Source organism: Ascaphus truei, chromosome 13 (genome assembly GCF_040206685.1).
Source record: "Ascaphus truei isolate aAscTru1 chromosome 13, aAscTru1.hap1, whole genome shotgun sequence".
Taxonomy (NCBI): domain Eukaryota; kingdom Metazoa; phylum Chordata; class Amphibia; order Anura; family Ascaphidae; genus Ascaphus; species Ascaphus truei.
The window spans coordinates 14,548,461-14,571,101 of NC_134495.1; the positions used below are offsets into that span (position 1 = coordinate 14,548,461).

At 47.6% G+C, this 22,641-nt stretch overlaps 2 protein-coding genes across 2 annotated transcripts in view; both read right to left on the reverse strand.

The window, feature by feature from the left end:
* Nucleotides 1–11,385, reverse strand: part of LOC142465233 (E1A-binding protein p400-like) — a 42,175-nt gene extending 30,790 nt beyond the window's left edge. Inside the window, exons 1-6 of the mRNA XM_075569232.1 lie at nt 11,234–11,385; nt 7,047–8,390; nt 6,569–6,656; nt 5,195–5,302; nt 1,055–1,341; nt 173–472 (exon numbers count right to left, since the gene is read on the reverse strand). Of these exons, the coding sequence (XP_075425347.1) occupies nt 173–472; nt 1,055–1,341; nt 5,195–5,302; nt 6,569–6,656; nt 7,047–8,354 (2,091 nt within the window). The 5' untranslated portion in view covers nt 8,355–8,390; nt 11,234–11,385. The remainder of the gene's footprint in view (nt 1–172; nt 473–1,054; nt 1,342–5,194; nt 5,303–6,568; nt 6,657–7,046; nt 8,391–11,233) is intronic.
* Nucleotides 11,386–14,206: 2,821 nt separating this feature from the next.
* On the reverse strand, nt 14,207–21,417 carry PUS1 (pseudouridine synthase 1). Its single transcript, XM_075568636.1, has 6 exons — nt 21,272–21,417; nt 19,583–19,817; nt 18,833–18,970; nt 18,429–18,531; nt 16,149–16,846; nt 14,207–15,578 (listed from the first exon to the last, which is right to left on the reverse strand). The coding sequence occupies exons 2-6, from the start codon at nt 19,796–19,798 to the stop codon at nt 15,528–15,530; spliced, it is 1,206 nt and encodes a 401-aa protein (XP_075424751.1). The 5' UTR covers nt 19,799–19,817; nt 21,272–21,417; the 3' UTR covers nt 14,207–15,527.
* Nucleotides 21,418–22,641: the final 1,224 nt, after the last annotated feature.

The window sequence follows — 22,641 nt, forward strand, 5'->3', positions numbered from 1 at the left end:
AGGGGGATGGGGGGGCAACACCAGTCCCCAAGGTCCACAGAAACAGGTCAGGTTTTCAGGATATCCCTGCTTCTGCACAGGTGGCTGACATGTCGGTGGCCCTTGAGGATCGGAGTTGCCCACCCTTGGGTTAGCAGCTCTGACTCACACTCTATGCCGGCTTGGCGTTTACCTGGTCGGGTGGTTTGTGCACAGCAGCGGCTTCCTGCTCAATGCCCCCCGTGTCTGATGCCAGGCTCCGGGTGTCTTGAGGCTGGGCTCCTGCACCGCTAGGTGACTTGGAGGCGGAAGGTGACACAGCTTTGCTGCCACCAGGGGACAGAATCCTCTTGGGCGAGACATTTGCAGCAGGCGGCGTGGACTCTGGAATGTTGGCTGGCGTGGCTGGCGTGGCTGGCGAAGATGGAGGTGCGTTGATTGACCCGGGAACTGTGAGTTTACCAGCTTCTGAGCCCAGCTTTGATGCTGAAGCCTGTGACAAGAACAAAACACCAAGTATATTACAGTCACCGAGGGCGTCACTGCCAGGGAAGGGCCACATTTGGCTTTCGGGAATCCCCCTAAAAATATACATTGTGAAACACAGAGCAGTGCCGAGTACAACGTCAGGCTTTCAACCTCCTAATATTTATGTAGTTACACACCTGCACCCCAAACTCAAGCAGAATCTCACACCAAAAATCCCCAGTGTCCTTCTACTGCGTTCTATCCCCCATTCAAAAAACAACTTGCTGAACAGCGAGAAAATCCTGCCTCCATTCCCTGCTGCGAAGTGGTCTTCCCCGTGCTAGGGAACATTGCAGCCCCATTCAGTCATGGAGGAGGATCTTCTCTCCAGCAAAGGGAAGACCGCTCCCATGAATACGTGCCTAGGATACTTTGTGACATTGAAGGGATGCTTTGAGGGACTGCACACTACACATTGTTTTTTTTTCTGCTACATTGGGTTTATTGTCACTCAGGTTTGTGTTGCTCCTGATGCAGCAACATCTCCCTCCCACCCCCTCACCCCAAGGCCATCGCCCAGAACAGCCTGCACCAATTCCACACATACCAGCATTGACGGAGGCTTCAAAGAGGAAGGCTGGTCTAACAGCTGCTGGACAGACAGTAGAGTGGGGCTGCCGGGAGGCTGCCGTTTCACCTGCGTCGGCAGCTCGGCGCTTTGCAGCGGCGCTACTTGAGTGGCAGGTGGGAGAGAGGAGGAGATGGTGGGGTTAGGCGCCTGGGCTCTGCTCGCTGTCTGCAGACTGGCAGCGTTCTGCGCTGGGGGGCTCTTGATGGCATCGCTTTGCTTGTGACCCGCTGGCTGCGCGGTCTGTTGAGAGGGCGGCATCGCGCCTGCAGGATAGAGAGAAAAAAAAACATGTAAAAATCAGACAGCCGTCAGGTTACGGATCTGGCTCCCGGAGGGGATGCGACAGTCGCACAGAGCAGGGTTTCTGTAACAAGATACCATCAGAGCAAGCACAAAGAGCATTACCTCACCTGCCCAAATGCTATGTTAACCTCTTTGGTGCCAGAGGTGACGACATGCATTGGACCCTCTGGCACTAAAGGGGTTAACTAAAAGGTTATAGCACAGGGGTGGCCAACTCCAGTCCTCAAAAAGGTTACCAACAGGGCAGGTTTTAAGGATATCCCTGCTTCAGCACAGGGCTCAGTCAACGACAGCCAGATTGGGCCACCTATGCTGAAGCAGGGATATGCTTAAAACCGGACCTGTTGGTGGCTCTTGAGGACTGGAGTTGGCCATCCCTGGTATAGTCGCACACACTTATTTTACTGTGCCAAGGCTGGATCCTGCCCTGTTTTCCATTAGGCTAGTAATCCTATTTTTCAATGTAACAAGGCTTTCACAAAAGATTGAAACCATCCTTTAAAAGAAAATCTTGCTTTACTGTGCCCAGTAACAATAAATTACAAAATCACACGTATTCCGTTTTTTTCCCCCTGATCCGGTGACGTTGCGGCTTATCAGACACTTCTTGTTCTGATCTTTGGTTTGACTTAATACGGACATCGAAATGACATTGCTAACCAAGAACGTGACCATATACCTGCAGAACGTAGGATCCACAGAGAGATTGGGTCAAGATTAGAAGAGAAAAAAAACAAAAAAAAAAAAATTTACCATGCAAATATAAATAAAAATAAAACATTTTTTTTTTTTTTAAAGCATTGGTTCCCATCATCCAGGTCCATAATAACTAAGCCGTTTTCTGAAAAAAGGCACCTTCCGGCACGGGAAGACCTCTTACCGGCTGATTGGCATAAACGGGCTGTAAGATGCCTTATTGCAGAAGAGAATTACGAAGTGCAGGGGAAAGAGCCGCAGGCGAGGAGAATAGAGCCCTACGCTGTTCTTTTCTCTCCTATGGAGACCCATCCTTCGCTCCCCTGCTTTCTGTGGATATCGTTTGTGGAGGATATGGAGACATATCCTGTTCCAGGGGTTTTGAGTGGAGGAGTATACTTTTATTAATTGTTCTATCACATACTATTATATGGTCACTATTATATACACCAGTACTATCACTGTTTATTATTTTGTTCACTTCCTATCACTAGATTTGAGTCATTATTGGTTTGACTATACACCACTTTGTATTTTTATTCTAAGTATAGATCTATTAACGTTTAATCCAGTGTCAGGCAAGGAGAAATCTGCTTGTGCAGCCAACACAACACAGACAAACAATTTCTTCAAAGTGCAGGTCTCCTCACAGACAGAGATACTGTCCATGAGGAGACCTGCACTGTGTATCTGTGTCTGTGAGGAGACCTGCACTGTGTATCTGTGTCTGTGTCTGTGAGGAGACCTGCACTGTGTGTCTGTGTCTGTGAGGAGACCTGCACTGTGTATCTGTGTCTGTGAGGAGACCTGCACTGTGTATCTGTGTCTGTGAGGAGACCTGCACTGTGTATCTGTGTCTGTGAGGAGACCTGCACTGTGTATCTGTGTCTGTGAGGAGACCTGCACTGTGTATCTGTGTCTGTGAGGAGACCTGCACTGTGTATCTGTGTCTGTGAGGAGACCTGCACTGTGTATCTGTGTCTGTGAGGAGACCTGCACTGTGTATCTGTGTCTGTGAGGAGACCTGCACTGTGTATGTGTGTCTGTGAGGAGACCTGCACTGTGTATGTGTGTCTGTGAGGAGACCTGCACTGTGTATCTGTGTCTGTGAGGAGACCTGCACTGTGTATCTGTGTCTGTGAGGAGACCTGCACTGTGTATCTGTGTCTGTGAGGAGACCTGCACTGTGTATCTGTGTCTGTGAGGAGACCTGCACTGTGTATCTGTGTCTGTGAGGAGACCTGCACTGTGTATCTGTGTCTGTGAGGAGACCTGCACTGTGTATCTGTGTCTGTGAGGAGACCTGCACTGTGTATCTGTGTCTGTGAGGAGACCTGCACTGTGTATGTGTGTCTGTGAGGAGACCTGCACTGTGTATCTGTGTCTGTGAGGAGACCTGCACTGTGTATCTGTGTCTGTGAGGAGACCTGCACTGTGTATCTGTGTCTGTGAGGAGACCTGCACTGTGTATCTGTGTCTGTGAGGAGACCTGCACTGTGTATCTGTGTCTGTGAGGAGACCTGCACTGTGTATCTGTGTCTGTGAGGAGACCTGCACTGTGTATCTGTGTCTGTGAGGAGACCTGCACTGTGTATCTGTGTCTGTGAGGAGACCTGCACTGTGTATCTGTGTCTGTGAGGAGACCTGCACTGTGTGTATCTGTGTCTGTGAGGAGACCTGCACTGTGTGTATCTGTGTCTGTGAGGAGACCTGCACTGTGTATCTGTGTCTGTGAGGAGACCTGCACTGTGTATCTGTGTCTGTGAGGAGACCTGCACTGTGTATCTGTGTCTGTGAGGAGTCCTGCACTGTGTATCTGTGTCTGTGAGGAGACCTGCACTGTGTATCTGTGTCTGTGAGGAGACCTGCACTGTGTATCTGTGTCTGTGAGGAGACCTGCACTGTGTATCTGTGTCTGTGAGGAGACCTGCACTGTGTATCTGTGAGGAGACCAGCACTGTGTATCTGTGTCTGTGAGGAGACCTGCACTGTGTATCTGTGTCTGTGAGGAGACCTGCACTGTGTATCTGTGTCTGTGAGGAGACCTGCACTGTGTATCTGTGTCTGTGAGGAGACCTGCACTGTGTATCTGTGTCTGTGAGGAGACCTGCACTGTGTATCTGTGTCTGTGTCTGTGAGGAGACCTGCACTGTGTATCTGTGAGGAGACCAGCACTGTGTATCTGTGAGGAGACCAGCACTGTGTATCTGTGTCTGTGTCTGTGAGGAAACCTGCCCTGTGTATCTGTGTCTGTGAGGAGACCTGCACTGTGTATCTGTGTCTGTGAGGAGACCTGCACTGTGTATCTGTGTCTGTGAGGAGACCTGCACTGTGTATCTGTGTCTGTGAGGAGACCTGCACTGTGTATCTGTGAGGAGACCAGCACTGTGTATCTGTGTCTGTGTCTGTGAGGAAACCTGCCCTGTGTATCTGTGTCTGTGAGGAGACCTGCCCTGTGTATCTGTGTCTGTGAGGAGACCTGCACTGTGTATCTGTGTCTGTGAGGAAACCTGCCCTGTGTATCTGTGTCTGTGAGGAGACCTGCACTGTGTATCTGTGTCTGTGAGGAGACCTGCACTGTGTATCTGTGTCTGTGAGGAGACCTGCACTGTGTATCTGTGTCTGTGAGGAGACCTGCACTGTGTATCTGTGTCTGTGAGGAGACCTGCACTGTGTATCTGTGTCTGTGAGGAGACCTGCACTGTGTATCTGTGTCTGTGAGGAGACCTGCACTGTGTATCTGTGTCTGTGAGGAGACCTGCACTGTGTATCTGTGTCTGTGAGGAGACCTGCACTGTGTATCTGTGTCTGTGAGGAGACCTGCACTGTGTATCTGTGTCTGTGAGGAGACCTGCACTGTGTATCTGTGTCTGTGAGGAGACCTGCACTGTGTATCTGTGTCTGTGAGGAGACCTGCACTGTGTATCTGTGTCTGTGAGGAGACCTGCACTGTGTGTATCTGTGTCTGTGAGGAGACCTGCACGTTGCAATAAAACAATTTCTTCATAGTAAATATGGCACTTAACCCCTGAAGGTCAGTGCCGGTGGTTCATTTCCGTCCCTGGCTGCCACGTTTGCACGATGTTATGTAATACTTTAGTAAGTTACTGCCCTTACCTGGTCTGCCTGGTGTTGGTGGGAGTGGAGGGACCACGGGTGTCACCTTTGGGTGCTGATATCCAAACTCCTGTTGACTTGAATCAGGGGAGCGCTTCACAGATCTCTCTGGAGGGACGCAGGTGAGGAATTCAATGCGTTATTGTCACCGGCAGGATGCTGCAGTGCTACATCCCAGAACCCAGGGGGGCTCAACTCCTGTCCTCAAGCCCCCCACAACAGGCCAGGTTTTCAGGATATCCCAGCTTCAGTGTACAGGTGGCTCAATCAATCAGAGGATGATTGAGCCACCTGTACACAAGCTGGGATTTTCTGAAAACCTGACCTGTTGTGGGGGGGGAGGGGGAGAGGGAGGGGGCATGAGAACAGGAGTTGAGCACCGCTGCCATAACCCAGCTGCCATGTTTGCCAACATATGAAAACCAACCGAGATATCCGCCATGGAATTGTATAGGGATGAGGCGACATTGATCGCGGAAAATGTTCCATTTTCAACTAATTATCAGTTTCCGTGTGTCTGCAGTTTTAGCGTGGAACAAAAACGGAAGCATAACACCGTCGCCACAACCGCGGGTAACATTTCATCGGCTATATAACATCTAATTATCTAAATGCGTCACTCACATGACATCAAATACCTTGCGCCAGAGGAGTGTTCCAAACAGCGAGTCTCAGGCACGGACAATTTCACGTTTTGCTGTTAAAAATCGACTCTTTAGAACAGGGGCAGGCCAACTCCAGTCTTCAAAGGGCCACCAACAGGTCAGGCTTTCAGGATAACCCTGCATCAACACAGGTGGCTCAGTCAGAATGACAGCCATCTCTGCTGAAGCAGGGATATTGTGAAAGCCTGACCTGTTGGTGGCCCTTGAGGACTGGAGCAGACCAGCCCCTGCTTTACAATGTTGCATTCACCCACAACTCAAAGGGAAACTACCAAGAACATCTCTGAGCTTCAGGTTATTTTTTAATCAGTGATACCACCTTCTAATTAAACACCTATCCTGTCAGAGAGGCCTGCGACTGTGCTGCGTGCTTCCATTTTTGGTTCCCTGCAAAATAAAAAAAATGGGCCCCTTTAAATACAACAAGGTAGCAGCCAGTCTATGCACCGTGGTAGTTCCTCTTTCTCTGCTAGATAACAGAGAAGCGGACAAGGGACGGCTTCCTGCTCCGATTCCAGCACCGCAAACCTCAACAAGAACCATCTCCCAAACAGCGCGAGTGCACCGCGTTCCTCACTGTCCTGTGGGCCTGCTGGGTGTATCAGGCCTCTGGGATACACCTCCACCTGTGATCGAGACATTCTGCAAGCCAGGATTACCCTCCTCCCTTAACCCCAATAAATAGAGGAGAGCAATTAATACATAGTACCAATTTGAGTCGCCTTTTGCTTATCCGACGCTTGGGTTTCCATGGCAATTGGGCACTCTATCACAGGACTTGCAGCGCCATCCAGGGGCTAGAAAAGGAGAGAGCAGTCGTTAGCGATTCAGCAAAGCAAGTCAATTTGTTGCTGTATACAATGCTTCAACACGGAACAAAAGGATCAGATCCGAACAAACCGAACACCAAACACATACACTTGTGGAGAAACCCATTGGGTGCACATAGTTAGCTAGTTTGTGCCAATTACACAGATGGAGCCAAAAGGGTACAGAGACATAATGTATCATTACAAACTGCATATAATCATCTCTCTCCATCACATGAACTGTTTAGCTGTGTAGCAGAGGTACACTGAAACAAGTGCAAGCTGTCACAGTCTCTAAAAGGTTTCCAAGGCACCAAACAATATATGTCCATCTGCGACTACTTACAGTACGAGAGGAGACAGAATTACATTTCTGACCTGGTTATGACTGATATGAGATGACTTCTTCTCTCCGTCCTCATCTTCTAGATCCAAATCACTTTGCCGGAGGTAACCCTGCAGCCCCATGGTGGGTTTCTTCTTGAAGGCCAAGAAATCCATCATATTCCCCTGAAAGTGTTGCAGGAAGAACAGCTCAATCAGGTACTCCTTTAAGTTTTCCTTCAGGACCTTTACGTGTTTGTGATGAAGCTCCAGGCACTGCTTCCTCATCCGAGCATCTTCTTGAGTTGCCGGTGGAACTTCCTCCAGCTTCTTACTTTGCTTTTTCACTGTTGGAGTGAGGGGAAGACTGGACAGTCCCTGGGGGCCAGCAGCTCGTGATGGACTTGTTGGAGTGGGTGGTGATGCTATCCCAAAAGCTGAAGCTCCAGCCACCCCAGCTACCATCCCTCCCGAAGCCCTATCAAAGCTGATGGTCCTGCCCAGCTGCTGACCATGAAGCAACTTCTGCTGCTGGATGAGCTGACCCTGGATAATACTGCTGATCTGCGGTTGTAAGTTGGTGGTTGTTATGTGGCTTGGAGTAGTCAAAGTCTGCAAGTTTGCTCCACCCACCACGGGACTCTGGGATCCAAACTGATGCACTGGGCCAACAGTCTGTGAGTTGGAGTGTTGGAGAGTACGTGCTGGAACTGTAGTGGGAGTTGCCGATGGAAGATGCACTTGTGCTCCCTGCGTTATCTGGGCTATTCCAGACCCTTCCTGAAACACAAAGTGTCCTGTACTGGAAGGCCCAAGGCTAATCTGTCTCACCAGCAAATTAGCATCCACAAACCCACGTGTAGGGCTCTGGCTGCACATTCCCAACCCAGCCCCTGCAGTTCCCGTGCGGACACCTTGCAATGCTTGGATAGGCACCGCATTGGGTAGTGTGGGGCTTTGAGTTTGGACCTGTTGAGGCATAGGAGAGGTCACCTGGATATAGGAAGGGGATCCATGCTCAAACCTCCTTGGCTGGGAGCTGAACTGGAACCCCGGTGAAGCTGGATTAGGGATCGGCAGTGGGGTCAGAGTAATCTGTTGGCTTCCTGCCACCACCGGCCCCACATTCTGCAGGGTGATGTTCACGTTCTGACCGGTCGCTGGATTCCGGCTCATTACGAGCTGCTGGATTTGGTAACTTGGGGATTGGGGACCAGAGGGACTGGCAGCCGGTGCAAAAGAGAGAGCAGGAGACTGGGGAGCATTCTTTGGAGTCCTTTGTTGGTCTCCATCATTCCCTGAGCTGGTCTTGGGAGGCTGAGGTTGGGATGGAGTATCTTGGGGGCTGTTGCCATTGGGCATTATCACCCCCAAATTCTCTCAGCTCAATATGTGATCCTAAACACATCAAAATTAAAAATAAAGGAGGTTACAATTTATCTGGCCACATCCTTACTGTATAACACAAATAATGCGAAAAACATTTATACTTACAAAGTCTTATGAGTCGTGTATAGTTTTTAGCCCAATATAGACAGAAAACTACACAGACGCAATAAAGTAATCCTATTTAAGGTTAGACACATGTATTGGAAGTCCAGCTCAAGGCCAAAGGGAATCTCTCCTGGAAAAATTAGCCACGTTGCTGCCGACCCCCTGCCAGCAAAGTAATTAAATACTATTTTTACTTTCTGTAGAGACGGTAACTCTGTCCAACCTATTGATGTCAAAATGTGCATCCACAATAGGATGAAATGCATTCCTCTTCCTGAGAGGGGGAATGAAGATTGACAATATTTCGCATGTGTCAATCAGATGAAAAAAAAAATATATATATATATATATATATATATATATATATATATATATATATATATATATATATATATATATAATAATTTGTAGGGCAAATAGGTTATTTATACATAACTAGGTTTGAATTTTGGCCATCTTAAAACCGGCAAATACACTTTGTTATGTATATTAAATGCAAAACATTTGAATCACTTTCTTGGGTAAATACACAGCTTTTTAGAACTAATGCAAAACATTTCTGAAGGGCTCCAAAATGTCAGGCTCCTATTTAACATGCTGAAAAGCTGTCTTTAAATAAATGGAACTGAAATCTTCCAAAACAAGGGGAAGACAGATGGAATATGGACCTCAGAATCTGGTTTGCCAAATCAGCACTCCCTCTGCAGTTCCCTGTGCAGAGAATGGGGAAGGGGCAAATACTTCACATCTGATATGCCTGCTAGGAAAGGAGACCTCACCAAGATCCCCATCTATATGTTCTGTCTCTAACAGATTAAACATGTTTAAAATACTGTTCAATAATGGAAAGAAATTGCATGGATTTAATACCAGCCCAAAGAATTTCATGATGAAAGTGAATCCAAGGACTTTTAGAGACAGTCACCAACAGAGTACGTATTTCCATCTAATCATCCCCTGCAAACAATTTGAAACTATTTTTTTTTTAAACAATGCTCTGGCCTGACCTTCCTATTAGAATTCCGCAGTATCTCCAACATTGGAAACAGCTTTTTTTTTTAACATATCTAAGGGCCTTATTATATATACCATTCCATATAATCTTATTCAGGATGTTTTTGTTGGAAAATGCCTAAAACGGACGATTTGTGTATATAGAATTAATATGCTGGAGAGCATTTTCTGCTCTAGGTAAACAATCTAATTTAAAGACCCTTCCAATGCGTTGCTCTAGCTTCCAACATGAATGTCTGGTGGATACATGTATTAATCAAATGAATATCAGGCTAATGCAGTGTTATCCAACCAGGATAAGCTGGTATCCTTAAAAGGTTCCCTGTAATTTGTAGGTAGTTTGAGAATTGTACCAAATACAGAAGCATTTACAATGAGTCTGATCTCAGATGCGGAATTAGAGAGGGTTGGGGTTCCTTACAATGCATCTGATCTCAGACACGCTATTAGAGTTGGGGTTCCTTACAATGCATCTGATCTCAGACAAGCTATTAGAGAGGATTGGGGTTTCGCAGAATTTCACAAATATAATTAGAGTCCCTTAACCAAAAAAAGCTGAAAACCACTGGGCTCATGTACTGTATGCTTCACACTGTAAAACATTGTTTAGGTCAATTTAAAGCCATTTACCTTTTTATTTGGACTAAATCATCCATGGTTGGTCACCTTCTGTATTTATGTACCATATTAATGTGTGTGCCTTTTACATTTTTTTTGTGAAAAATACACAATTTGTGATTAAATTGTTGCACAACAAAATTATGTTGAAAGCAGCTACATATTGGCCACAGTTTAATATTAAAATGCTTTGTAGTTTTGCGAAGCATTGAGCAGTTTTCGTACACTTATAAAAGTCTTTGCTTTATGATAAGATCACATGGTGTTGCAATCCCCTACAGCACTAAAGAAGTTACATGTGTTTTTCTAAAGAAAGTACAAGAGAGGGAGTGGTGCTAAATATCTGATTTGCTGAGTTTCAGCCCAGCCACCACTCTTCCTGTAAAATAAAACCTAACAAAGCCTGGATATTGTTTTTCTCTGGGTAGCCATCAATAGGAAGTGATCAGAGGGAGCAGCAAGTTCAGTGGTATGGCCATTGACTAAAGTGGGTGTACTTGGTTCATATCCCAGTGTCACAATGCCTTTCAACAGTGGGCAACACTATCTCCCTGTGCCTCAGGCACCAACATTTGATTACAGGACAGGGACTCTGACTGCAAAATCCTATAAAAAAAAAACTAATGACTTGTACAGCCCATCCACAGACAATATAATACAATCCAGGCACTTTACATGGGTTTAATAAAAAAACAAGCAAACGTCTCTTTAGACTAGAGGATCCCAATCTAATAAAAAGTGCATAAAGCAGAAAATATTTACTACTAAATCCAGCTGCTGCAACAACAACATCAACAGGATCTCTGCAGAGGAATCAACAGGATCTCTGCAGAGGAATCAACAGGATCTCTGCAGAGGATCCAGGACACTAACCATGTATGTGGGTCTCCGAACCGTACACGGTTATAGGATACATGAATCCCCCCCCCCCCCCGGTGTAGCCCCCGGGACAGGCACACAAAGCCTGGGTATACATTAACCCACTCTGCAGCAGGAGGCGGGATTAACCCCTTCTGTGCTGCAAGGGCCTGTGCGGTGCAACACTCAAGGGGTTACAGCCCCTTCCCCCCTTTTCTGGCCAGGCCTGCCCTGCACTTCAGGGGTTAAATAAATACCTGAGTGGCGAGGAGGGCGCCTCGTGTCCGCTGCGCTGAGGCGGATACATTGTATCAGGGCACAGGCGGAAGAGACTCGGGCACGTTGTTACTTTGTAGCTGGAAGTTCCCCCCCTTCTGTACTAAACCCCCCCTCCGGACCCCCGGAGAGACCCTCTCCCCTCACACTCACACTCACCCCGGGGCAGCGAGGCGACCGATCCTCCCTCCCACCAAAATAATAAAAAGGGGAGCAGCGGGTGGAGGAGATTCCCAGCTACCGCGGCCCGGGAGGGACAATTCGCAGCGAGGGCGGCCCAGAAGTGAGAGCGCATTGCTGAGGTTATGCGACCTGGTGGCCACCAGGGGGCAGTGCAGGGAGAGGAGGTGGGGGTTAACCCTCTCATTGCTGCAGAAGCAGCAGGGCTGTGATTCACTTCCGATATATTGCTGAGAACAAGTGTTTGTTTTTTCTGATATAGCGCTGACAGTGAACGCAGCCGGGGCGCACCTCTGTCCCGCAGAGCTTACAATCTAATTGCACGTCCTCTTAACATTTCACAGATCCCCAAAAAAGCACACGTGTCTATAATACCCCTCACCGCCCCATATAGGCCCCCACACCCCATCCTATACCCCACTACTAAAATACCCCGCATTATTTGGCAGCCGCTCCTGAGGGGGGAGGGCCCAGACGCAGGTTTCCCGCAGCTGCACGCTCTTCCGTGACCGAGGCCCACTTAGAATCTTCGGTGACGCTGCCAGGCTGGCCGCGTAGTGAGGCCTAATAGCGTCGCAGAAAGATTCCGATTGTCCCGCGGTTGCGGGGAAAAGTGCGCAGAAGCAGGTACGCTGCTTGGAGGCGGGCACAGGGCCAGACAAATCGGTTCAGTTGGAAGGACTGTCGTTGTCATTGTATTGCCTGAGGCATAGCGAGATAAAGTGACCCGCCCAAGGTCACTTCACAGTGAGATTTGATTGGTTTATCCTGGGAACCCCTCAGGTGTACATTCCTTAGAATGAACCAACATGAGAGCAGATGCAATCTTTTCAAAGCCCCTTTTAGCAACACCGCCCTTTATAAATTCTAGATATTAATTGCTGCAAATTTGCCGGCCCGGGAGTCTAAAATGGCCACTGTTATTCTCCCTCATTAAGAGAATAGAGGTTGCTGTGATAGCACCTGATGCCGGGGAAATAACAGATTTGGACAAAATTAAGAATAGATGAGCACAACGTAAAGTTTAGGATTTCAGTGTCATACTGGGGCATCTGCAACCCTCCAAGGAATCTGATTGTGGGGCCCTCCCCGTCATCTCGCGTAGAGCTGGGGGTGGGGGAGGGAGGAGGGCACGCAGTTGTTGAGCAATACCAGTGGGAGCCCATCTGAGTGGGGAGGGAGCCCAGCACAAGAAGTGGGTCTAGCCGTCCCAACGCCAGAAGTCAGAGCCTGACTTTCAGGTCATCCGATTGGGCCGGGGACAACGTTCCTGTCGACGTCCCTCATGCTGTGCTTGGCAGCGGTTTGCCTGGTCCCCCCAGTGGGCCAGTCCAACCCGGCTTCATTTCGGGCGGGAATAATAGCTCCTTAAATGTTATAGATTATAGCGCTTCCCAAACCTCAGCGGGCTCTTTTCTCTGACAATACGTGAGATAGAACGGGGTGGTACCGTCCACTGCAATGTCATGGATCCAGAACGCTCCTTTTTATTGGCCCATTAGAATGTATCAGAACTTCTCAACGGACCCTAATGATCTTTTATTATCAATCTACACTTCTCCGGAACCAATGCGGCTGCTGAAACTTTGAACTACAACATAAGGTGAATATATCATTTTTGTATTTCCTTCCTGAACATGATGCCCTCACACAATGTGTACCAATTAGCTTCCAACAGGATTCTTCCCCCGGACCTACAAGGCCTGAACCTAAAATGCAGAGGAACAACTACAAAGGGATTTATTGGGCAGACTAGGTGGGTCTTATCTGCTGTCACATTCTACGGTTCTATTCAGTGTGCTGTGAACCGCTTTCCCACGGCTGGAAGGCCGGAGTTCTATCCCATTCAATCCCACAGAGAAGCATCCCACTATAAGGCTTGGTCCCCGCTGGCTGCGGGGACAAGAGCCACCCCCCCCATGGGGCCGGGCCCGCTGCGAGGGGTGGCCGCCGCGCTGCGCGGTCCGATTTTCCTGCAGACAGGAAAATTCTGAGCAGAACTAGCGATGGAACGCTAGGCCACGCCCCCGGCACTTCAGCCAATGAGGGCGAACCTGCCGGGTGACATCATGGCCGCACCCCCGTGTCTTTCGTGGTGTTCACTGCAGACCGGGGAATTCGGCTGCACGTGCCGCCAGCCTGGCAGACGCGCGTGCAGCGCGGGCACTGGGGCCACAGCCCAAGGCTACGCTTATAGTGACGGCGACGTCAGGCTACGGTCACAGGAAAAATCAAATCGACATGACTTCCAGCGAGCTCGACCAAGCCGTCTCTCCGCGCTTACTATAAGCGCACGCGACAGCGGCAATGAATTTGTTTTGACGCGGCGTCGCTGTCGCCGGCACTATAAGCGCAGCCTAATGAGTTAGGACCAAGGAGTGAAGTCTATTGACCTGCTGATACTGCGAGTGAGGTTGCTCAAAAGCCCCAAATGTAACTTTATATTTGTTTAAAGTAATATATATTTTGGGTCTCACTTATAAACAAAAACCCTCAAACTTTTGGAGCTCATAGACATGTACTAAATGCAGATGTTTTAACAGGTTGAGAGTGCAGTCATATTCTGCACTACTATACATTGTAGCATAATCATAGTTTTTTTTCCGGGGTCTTGCAGCAGGATGGGCGACACAGTTCCCCAACCATTTTCACTGGCTCTGCAGGTTGTCAGATATTATGCGAAGGAAAAAGGTACAGTCTGGACATCGCATACCACATACTGCTCACCCATAAACCAAAGAGGAGACAGGCTAATGGAGCATTCTGGTTTTAATTCCTCTGAACCCCCGTGAAATAGGACAGCTCCTCATTTTATTTCCCCGCACTGCCTACTCCTGCAGACTATCACAGCACTAAACAGACTAAATGAACATGGCCCATTAAGGGGGGGAAATAATACCCATCCCTTAAGAGAAATTACTTTAAAAATAATAAAAATATATACTCGGACCCCTTTTCTATTAAGCAAGATTTAAAACATGTGAAAAAAATTTTAAACAAAAAAAGCTAAAATACTCCATAATTTATTAAAGCCAAAAAAAAAACCACTGCACAATTCTACAGATCTATATCCACTTGGTGAGATTTTTTTTTCACATCCTCATTGTCCAGAGCTTTCAGCCCACAGATGTTCTGTACATCTTATCTTCAGCGGCAGGAAACCCAGGGCTTGAGTACAATGTTTCTCAGCTTATACACAACTTCACTTTGTATTCGGTCACCGTGTGAGTTTGAGTCGGGGGATGCGGTCAGCCTGTCCCCTTTGACAAGCGTATATTGAAAATATAAAAAATATATATATATACAGACGCCTGCTCATCCTCCTTAGTAACCCATAAATCCCCGAGGTATTTGGTTGGTGGGTACTGTGCAACATTTCTCATCTACACCGTGTCTTAAAAAGGGATGTTTAATTAATGGTAACTGAACTCCTGCAGGGCCTTGATACTTCTTGGTTCCCAGCAGCAGACACACAGAAGGTGAATGGCGTCCTCATCTGATTGATCAGCACTATAACAGGACGCGCAAGTGTCAGAGTTTACTAGTTTTGTTTTTAATTAACAGTAAGTGTCCTCAGCTGCGATCTCAGATTCTACGCAGTACTGTATAAGTGCCGGTGGGACTGGGGAGGCCATCCTAACGTTCCTCTAAATAACATCTACTAAATAACCTCTGCTCTCCTATCCTGCCTCTTTCCCCCCCAGGCTGGTAGCAATGGCTCAACTGTGATGATACAAAGTAGCATAGCACATCCCTCCCTCTTTATCTACTAAACCCATAGGTTCAAGTCTTTGGAAAATCAACATGGTATAAAAGAATAATAGGTTTGGTGGAATTTGTTTAAAAAAAAAAAAAGTGTACAAAATAAATTGGCGCTTCTGTTGGTCAGGTTGCTTCTGTATTCAAGCACAGTACCACTACTTTAAAAAATAAAATAAAAAATACGCTCCAAGAAGAGAGGATGGTCCGGCAGAAGTCACAGCTTCTCTAGCATCTTGAGGATGTCATAGTCCAGTTAGCACGGGTGCTGAGCACCCTACAGGCTCAGTTCGATGTCACGGTCCAGCTAGGATGGGTGCTGAGCACCCTACGAGCTCAGTCCGAGTGTCCTTCTTCGTCGCTGACTGCGGGTGCCGCTCCTTCCTCCTGAAACACAAGGCAAAAACAAAGTGACTATCCACACTCATGAAAAGGTTAGGAAGACCAACAGGTTTCAATGCAGTGGAGAGGTGGACTCCAAAACTTCCATGAGGGTGTAAATCAGCATAATCAGTTTATTAGTCATTCAGAAACAAAGAATGGAATATTGCCCTCTATCAACATGCTGAAGCTGTATTCCTTGTGCTGGATAAAACTGCATTCAAATAAATGAGACTTACATCTTCTCCTGCAGAGGAAAGAGGCATCACGGCATACTGAATAAGGGTAAGTGTCTGGCCCTCAAACTACAGTGTGTTATTGTGACAAACCTAAAAACTATGAGCCTACAGCAGGGTGACATCTGGGAGTTATCAGTCACAATTTATCCTAATGTAAAAGGAACATTGACACAGAAACAGCAGGAACCTATGTCCAATCAAGCCTGACCCTGCATTCTACACTCTACTTCCCTGTGTTCTGGGTACCAAAGTCAGACTGTGAACACAGGGGCTTCCTTGTAACATTCTATGCCGAGCACGCTGTGTAAGAGTGCAGTCAAAAGGCTGAAGCAGTTACCTTGTTGTTATCCAGGCTGTGCTGCTCTCCCGTGACTGTGGCATTGTAGTCATGGATAGGTAACGTAGCCAGCCAGCTGTCCATGGACTTCTCCTGGATTTCCGTCTGGATGATGGTGGGGTAGATGTGCTCCTTCTTAAATGCCTCGATCTTTTGCTCCTCTTCCGCCCAATCCAGGGAATCGTGAAGCCCGTCGTTCCCAAAGCGCCGGTTGTACTTCTCGAAGTGGACCCTCTCCAGCACCAGGCCAAGCCCCGGGGCTTTGGGGATGTCCACTTTTTCCTCCCCCCAGCTACGCTCCATGATGGATGGGGGAGCGTAGCCTTTCACCACCGCAATGACCAACCCAATCATCTTGCGGATCTGGTGCATCATGAAGCTCTGGCCTTTCACCTTGATCACGGCCAACTCCAGCCCCCCCTGCTGGAACGGCGAATGGCAGCTCATCTCCATGATGTAACGCTTCGCACTGGGGTCCCGTGGCCCCTTTTGCGAGGTGAAGTTATGGAAGTTGTGGGTGCCCTTGTAAAGCGCCAACAGTCCGTTCACCCTCCCGAGAGTTTCCTGGCCCAACCGGAAACTCTCGTCCTGCGTCTCGCGGTCCTTGTGCGAGAAGGCAAAAGTTGGCAGGGTGTACGAGTAAGTGCGGGCGTCGCACGTGTTCTTGGAGTTAAACCGTCCCGTCACCCTCTTCAGCCCTTTACGGAGAAGATCAGAAGGTCAGTACAGAACCCACCACTCAGAGGGAAGGACACTTTAGTCTTACACCCCAAAAATGACCACATTACATTTTCTATGTAAAACATGTTTGATAGATCGCGTACATTTGTGAATTTTTAAATAACCTGCACTTTTTACATGTTAATATTGGGTTGGTTTCCTATTTCATGTTTCCCCCCACCCCCTTTTAAAATCTCTAATTGACAGATTCTGAAAATGCGCGTCTGTGATCGGACTCCAGCCTTGTGTGTAGCATAGTGTGGCACTCACTTCAGCTCCCATTTAGTATATATCAGGGGTGCACAAACTTTTCAGCCTGCTCCCTCCCCCCAGAAACTCTCACATCCCCCATTTGCACACCCCTGCTATAGATGTATGTCTTTATTTATATAGCACGTCACAGCAGTCAACGTGACAGTCGTATACTGTAAATAACAAATACAAAGAACATAATGGGAAGAAGTGCTTCAGACATAAAAGAAACCTTTAGGAAAAGGAGTCCTTGCTCCGAAAAGCTTACAATCTAATTGCTAATCTAACATAACAAAATCAGATTAACAATTTATAAATGTCCTGATATTATATTTCTTATTCTGATCTCGAATAAAGGATCTGCTCATGGAGAAAGGACCAGCCTTACATGTTCCACATGAGTAGAAGCCTTGAAGTTTATCTTGTTCATGAGACACACCTGTAAGTAAACTTAAGAGAGAGGATTGCCAAAGTGGGTGCGTTTCTAAAGACGCATCTGGGACCAAGTGCTACAAGTCTCTCAATTTCAGATCCATCAACAAAATGTACCAATGTAGATGTCACTTCGTGACCTTGTCTACTAAAATTTGTAAGAATAATTAGAAATCTCTCTCATATATATATATTTCTTTAAACTGTGCCAGTGTCCCTATTTTTATTTGTATTATTTATTATATTTCGGTTTCTCCTGTTATTCCTATGTCGAGATTCTACTTGCTTATGTATTAAAGTTCTATCCAATTGGAAAACAACTCCCATAATCCTTACTGTTGTATACATCATATGACGTATGGCAGGCTTTTTACTTCCTGTGCGACACCTGACGCATTAGTGATGTCATCACAATGCAGAAAGGAACCAAGAGAGCAAACTCAAACACTGAACAGAGCACTTTTTTTTTTTATCATCAAAGTAGAACCGACAGCTCACACAATCCCAAGATACAAAGCTCTATATGTGCTGCTTTTATTATTCCTGCCGTTTGTAAAGGTGCAATCCATGCAAAATCCTACATGTGTTTTATTAAATAAATCAATTCTGCAGTATTAGATAATACTTACTACCTATGTTTTATTTTAAAATTCAATGCTTAATGCTATTTTTAATGAGTTTTAATATACTGAGCATCCTTTGATTTCTATACCAGGCTTTAGCACACGACTCCAGCAGTGCTAGATCTTTGTAACACTTTCCTGTTTGTGATCATTTGTTGCCAATGTTCCCAGCAGTTTGAGCTGCAAACTGTAACAATAGATATATGATAAATAAGAGCGCGGACGGAAACGTGTAAGGCAGAATCCTCCTTACCCAATATCCTCACGTTAGACGGGAGTTTTTCATTAATCTTTTCCACAATGTTGTCTAGCAGCCAGACCTTCAAAGATACAACTTGTCCTGCGGCCGACACCCCCTGAGAGAAGAAGCAGATCCCCGTGAGACCATTGCCATGTCAGCGCATATGAGCAGTATGGCGACTACGTTCTGCAGGATTTGTAGGCAAGAGTTATAGGAGGCCGAAACATTCATAGATCAGTGATGAAAAATAAACCATGAGCTCACAAATTAATTCAGATCAGCGTCCTTCTGCACAAGGCACCATACCAAGCTCTATGCAAGTGTAAAGCCTGACCAAAGGAGTTTCAGTGTGGTCAGTGGCAAACAAAGTCCTGGACCCACATGCTACACTCTTATCGGCAGACGGCACCGCTCACCTTATCTGTGCGGGCGCACCGCTGGAAGGACATCTTCTTCATGTCCTCGCCGTGGTTCTCGGGGATACAGCCGGACTGGACCAGCGCCTGGACAAGTTCATCCTCGATCGTCTTGAATTGAGAGGACCCAACGTTTCTCTGCCGAGGAATAGACACGGTGTGAAAATCATTCAAGAGTTTGACTGTCCCTCACCATACAGGACAGAGTCACAGCGGGACACAATTACAGACCATCACATCTCACTTTACTGCAAGGTCACACTGTCCTAATCAGTCTCGCTCTTTAAATGCAGGAAGACAAAACACATTCAAGTATTATGGTCTATTGAGTCCCTCCCCAAAACTGCATAGGGACAAGGCAACACAAAGACAGAAGTAACCTATGGTCCATCCAGTTCCTTCCACGGTGGAGGAACACCGTAGCCTACATCAAATGCATACCTTCTTCTGCACGCTAACATAAACTAGGCAGACTAGCAAGGCCAAGTGGTTCTTATGTGCAAGGAAATTCAATATCTATGTATTATAAAGACAGGGACGGGATGGTTTTATGGCTGATCTATTCCATTATAAAAACACTGAAGCCGACAGGACGCTTGGCCCATACACACTGCCCATTCCACCGTAAAGAGGAACCAACACAAAGATACAAGTAACGTATGGCTCGAAGTGTGTCCCTCCCACTGCAGAATAATACAATGTAACTCTAGTACAGTGACTTTTGACACAATGAAGTGTCAGGTTCTATACCTGCATCCCATGGTAACCCTTCCCGGAGTAGGCCATTAACAGGACCACCTTCCTTTTGGGATGCTTCTTGCTCTGCTCCTCGTCGCTCTTGAACCTCTTGGCGCTGTGCCCATTTTCCTCCAGAGTCCCAGATTCCTCCTGGAGGGCGATCGCCTTCCTGGTCTCCCCCATAGTCAAGGATTGTAATGGGGGCTCCTCTTTCACAGGTGCCGCCATGAGAAGAGGCCGTGGGGGACTGCAGCAGACACAGGAAGGCAGATCAGACATGGACTTCAATGGGAAAATACATGTAGGAACACGCGGTCTATGTATAAAGGCAAATAATAGCTCCTGTTGCATAAGAAGCTTATTAATCAAGCAACAGCAGGCGAAGAAGATGATCCACCCATAGAAGGACCAGTCAGTGCTGAGCCGTGAGGACGCTCGGCAATGAGCCCCGTCATCCTCAATGAGGATGTCTTGAGAGGGGGCACCCGCGAGCGTCCACAGGCGTGCTGAGGCGCAGGTATTTTCAGCCGACAGCAGAACCTGTTTCTGAGCGCGCTGTCGGCTGAAAACCTCCAATCAGAGCGAAGCAGCGTCAACGTCACGGCGCCGTGATGTCGGCGCCGTGATGTCGGCACCGTGAAGTTGGCGCTTCGCGGGCTATTGGCCCAGTGACGTCAGTGCCCCGCCTCCCGATCCCGCACCCTTGCTCGTCTGCTAGTTCATGCAATTGCTCCTTATTGCGCAGACGAGCGAGCCTCAGCGTCAGCGCGGAAGAGCGTGGCTCCCCCCTCTATGGACACAGCCTTATACATGTCATGTAGCTCCTCTTACTGACACTCCCACAGGCATCTGATGCATAAGGGGCAGAACTGGAGCAGGCTGCCCCTATACACTGATATATGAAGCTGAAAGGAGATGCAAGGAAAAGATGACAAAGTGATTCTTCCTAAAACAGAGTTGAATGCAGTGAGGGGAACCCCAAGAGGTTAAGAAACTGGGAATCAAATAGGGTCTCGGGTTTTACAATAGGTAGGGAAGAGGGGACAGCACTACAATATCTTAAGGGCCTGTAATGATTATATAGGGGGATCCAGGGGCATGGCATATTCAAAAAATGTAGAGCATATGGAAAGGGAACTCAGCATCTGTAAAGGATACAACACTCAATGACGCAGTCTATATAGGGGCCGTGTAAGAAATGTTGAGTCTGCATAAGCAAGTATGTATGGAGCAGGGGCCGTGTAAGAAATGTTGAGTCTGCATAAGCAAGTATGTATGGAGCAATCAGGCTATATAGGGGTTGTGCCTGTTCAAATAATGTTCTATAAGGGTGTGCACGTCGGATGTTAGGACACTATAGGGGGCTGCAGAATATGTGATTGGGTTATATAGGGGTCTGTATGTGTGGGGTTAGCAGATTTCTATAAGGGGCTGTGTGCGTGGGGTTAGCAGGCTCTTCTATAGGGGGCTGTGTGCGTGGGGTTAGCAGGCTCTTCTATAGGGGGCTGTGTGCGTGGTGGTAGCAGGCTCTTCTATGGGGGTTATGTGAGTGGGGTTAGCAGGCTCTTCTATAGGAAGTTATGTGCGTGGGGTTAGCAGGCTCGTCTATAGTGGACTGTGCGCTGGGGGGTACGCATGCTGTATATAGGACAGTCAGGCTTTATAGGCTGAGGTATACAGCTCTGTTATTGCTGCACTGACCTGGGCAGGGTGCAGCAGCTTCAGCCTGGGTATGAACTTGTGCTCTGCATCCGGCTTCCACACGTGGGAGAGGCAAGGACTTCAGCCCAGAGCACTACGGATCCTGCAGGGGGACAATTCACCTCTACCAGCCTGAGCAGCTCGTTAGGGCGGGGCCTGTTGGAGAAGGGGCGTGGTCTTCCTCTACCAGCCTGAGCAGCTCGTTAGGGCGGGGCCTGTTGCAGAAGGGGCGTGGTCTTCCTCTACCAGCCTGAGCAGCTCGTTAGGGCGGGGCCTGTTGGAGAAGGGGCGTGTGTGTGTGTGTGTGTGTGTGTGTGTGTGTGTGTGTGTGTGTGTGTGTGTGTGTGTGTGTGTGTGTGTGTGTGTGTGTGTGTGTGTGTGTGTGTGTGTGTGTGTGTGTGTGTGTGTGTGTGTGTTCCGAAGAGCTTACCATCTAATTGGTAGGTAGTAAGAATGTACAGAGACAGTAGGGGGACGTTCTGGTAAGTGCGTCTGCAGGGGGCCAAGCTTTATGTATGAGGTGTATAGTACCAGCCACGGTGCTACTCATATGCTTCCTTAAGCATGTGTTTTAAGGTGGGTCTTAAAGGTGGATAGAGAGGGTGCTAGTCGGATATTGAGGGGAAGGGCATTCCAGAGGTGTGGGGCAGTCAGTGAGAGGTTTAAGGCGGGAGAGGGCTTTAGATACAAAGGGGGTAGAGAAAAGACATCCTTGATCAGAGCGCAAAAGTCGGGATGGTGCATAGCGAGAAATTAGGGCTAGGATGTTAAGAGGAGCAGAAGAGTGTAAAGGAGAATTCAGTCTGCGATACGGGATTTGATATGAAGTCAGAAGAGTTATTTCAGCAGGGGAGACGCTGAGACAGATTTAGGAGAGAGTAGAGTGATTCTGGCAGCAGCGTTTAGGATCTGTATGTATATACAACCCACAGTATACTCAGCGCTTCACAAAAGAGACAGAACACTGCAGGGAATTATAATACAATAAGGGTGACAAACAGTCAGACAATAGGAAAGGAAATGCCTGACCCGGAGAGCTTACAATCTAAGTGGTATGTTGGGAGACTTACAGAGACAGCAGGTGAGGGAATAAGTGCAGGAGATGGCAGTGCCTGGCCTTGATGGTGGGTAAGTGCAGTAGATGGCAGTGCTTGGCACAATGGAAGGTAGGAGCAACTGTGGGTGTGGGACAGTAGCCACGAATCAGCTATTGAAATGCTTTATTTGGTGAGTTTTAAGGTTTGACTTAAAGATGCTAACAGAACCAAACCATATCACCATCATCACAAAGACAGCATATGTCCTCTGCAATGCGCTGCTGGCCTCTCTGACCGCGTTATAACCGGGATCACGATTTTAAAAAAATGGCC

Excerpts from the sequence above, each read along its gene's own strand:
- PUS1 (XM_075568636.1), bottom strand. The coding sequence starts at position 19,798 with ATGGCGGCACCTGTGAAAGAGGAGCCCCCATTACAATCCTTGACTATG. Across the intron at positions 18,971-19,582 it reads AGGGTTACCATGGGATGCAG|AGAAACGTTGGGTCCTCTCA; the intron begins GTATAGAACCTG and ends ATTCCTCGGCAG. Across the intron at positions 15,579-16,148 it reads ACAGCCTGGATAACAACAAG|GAGGAAGGAGCGGCACCCGC; the intron begins GTAACTGCTTCA and ends CTTGTGTTTCAG.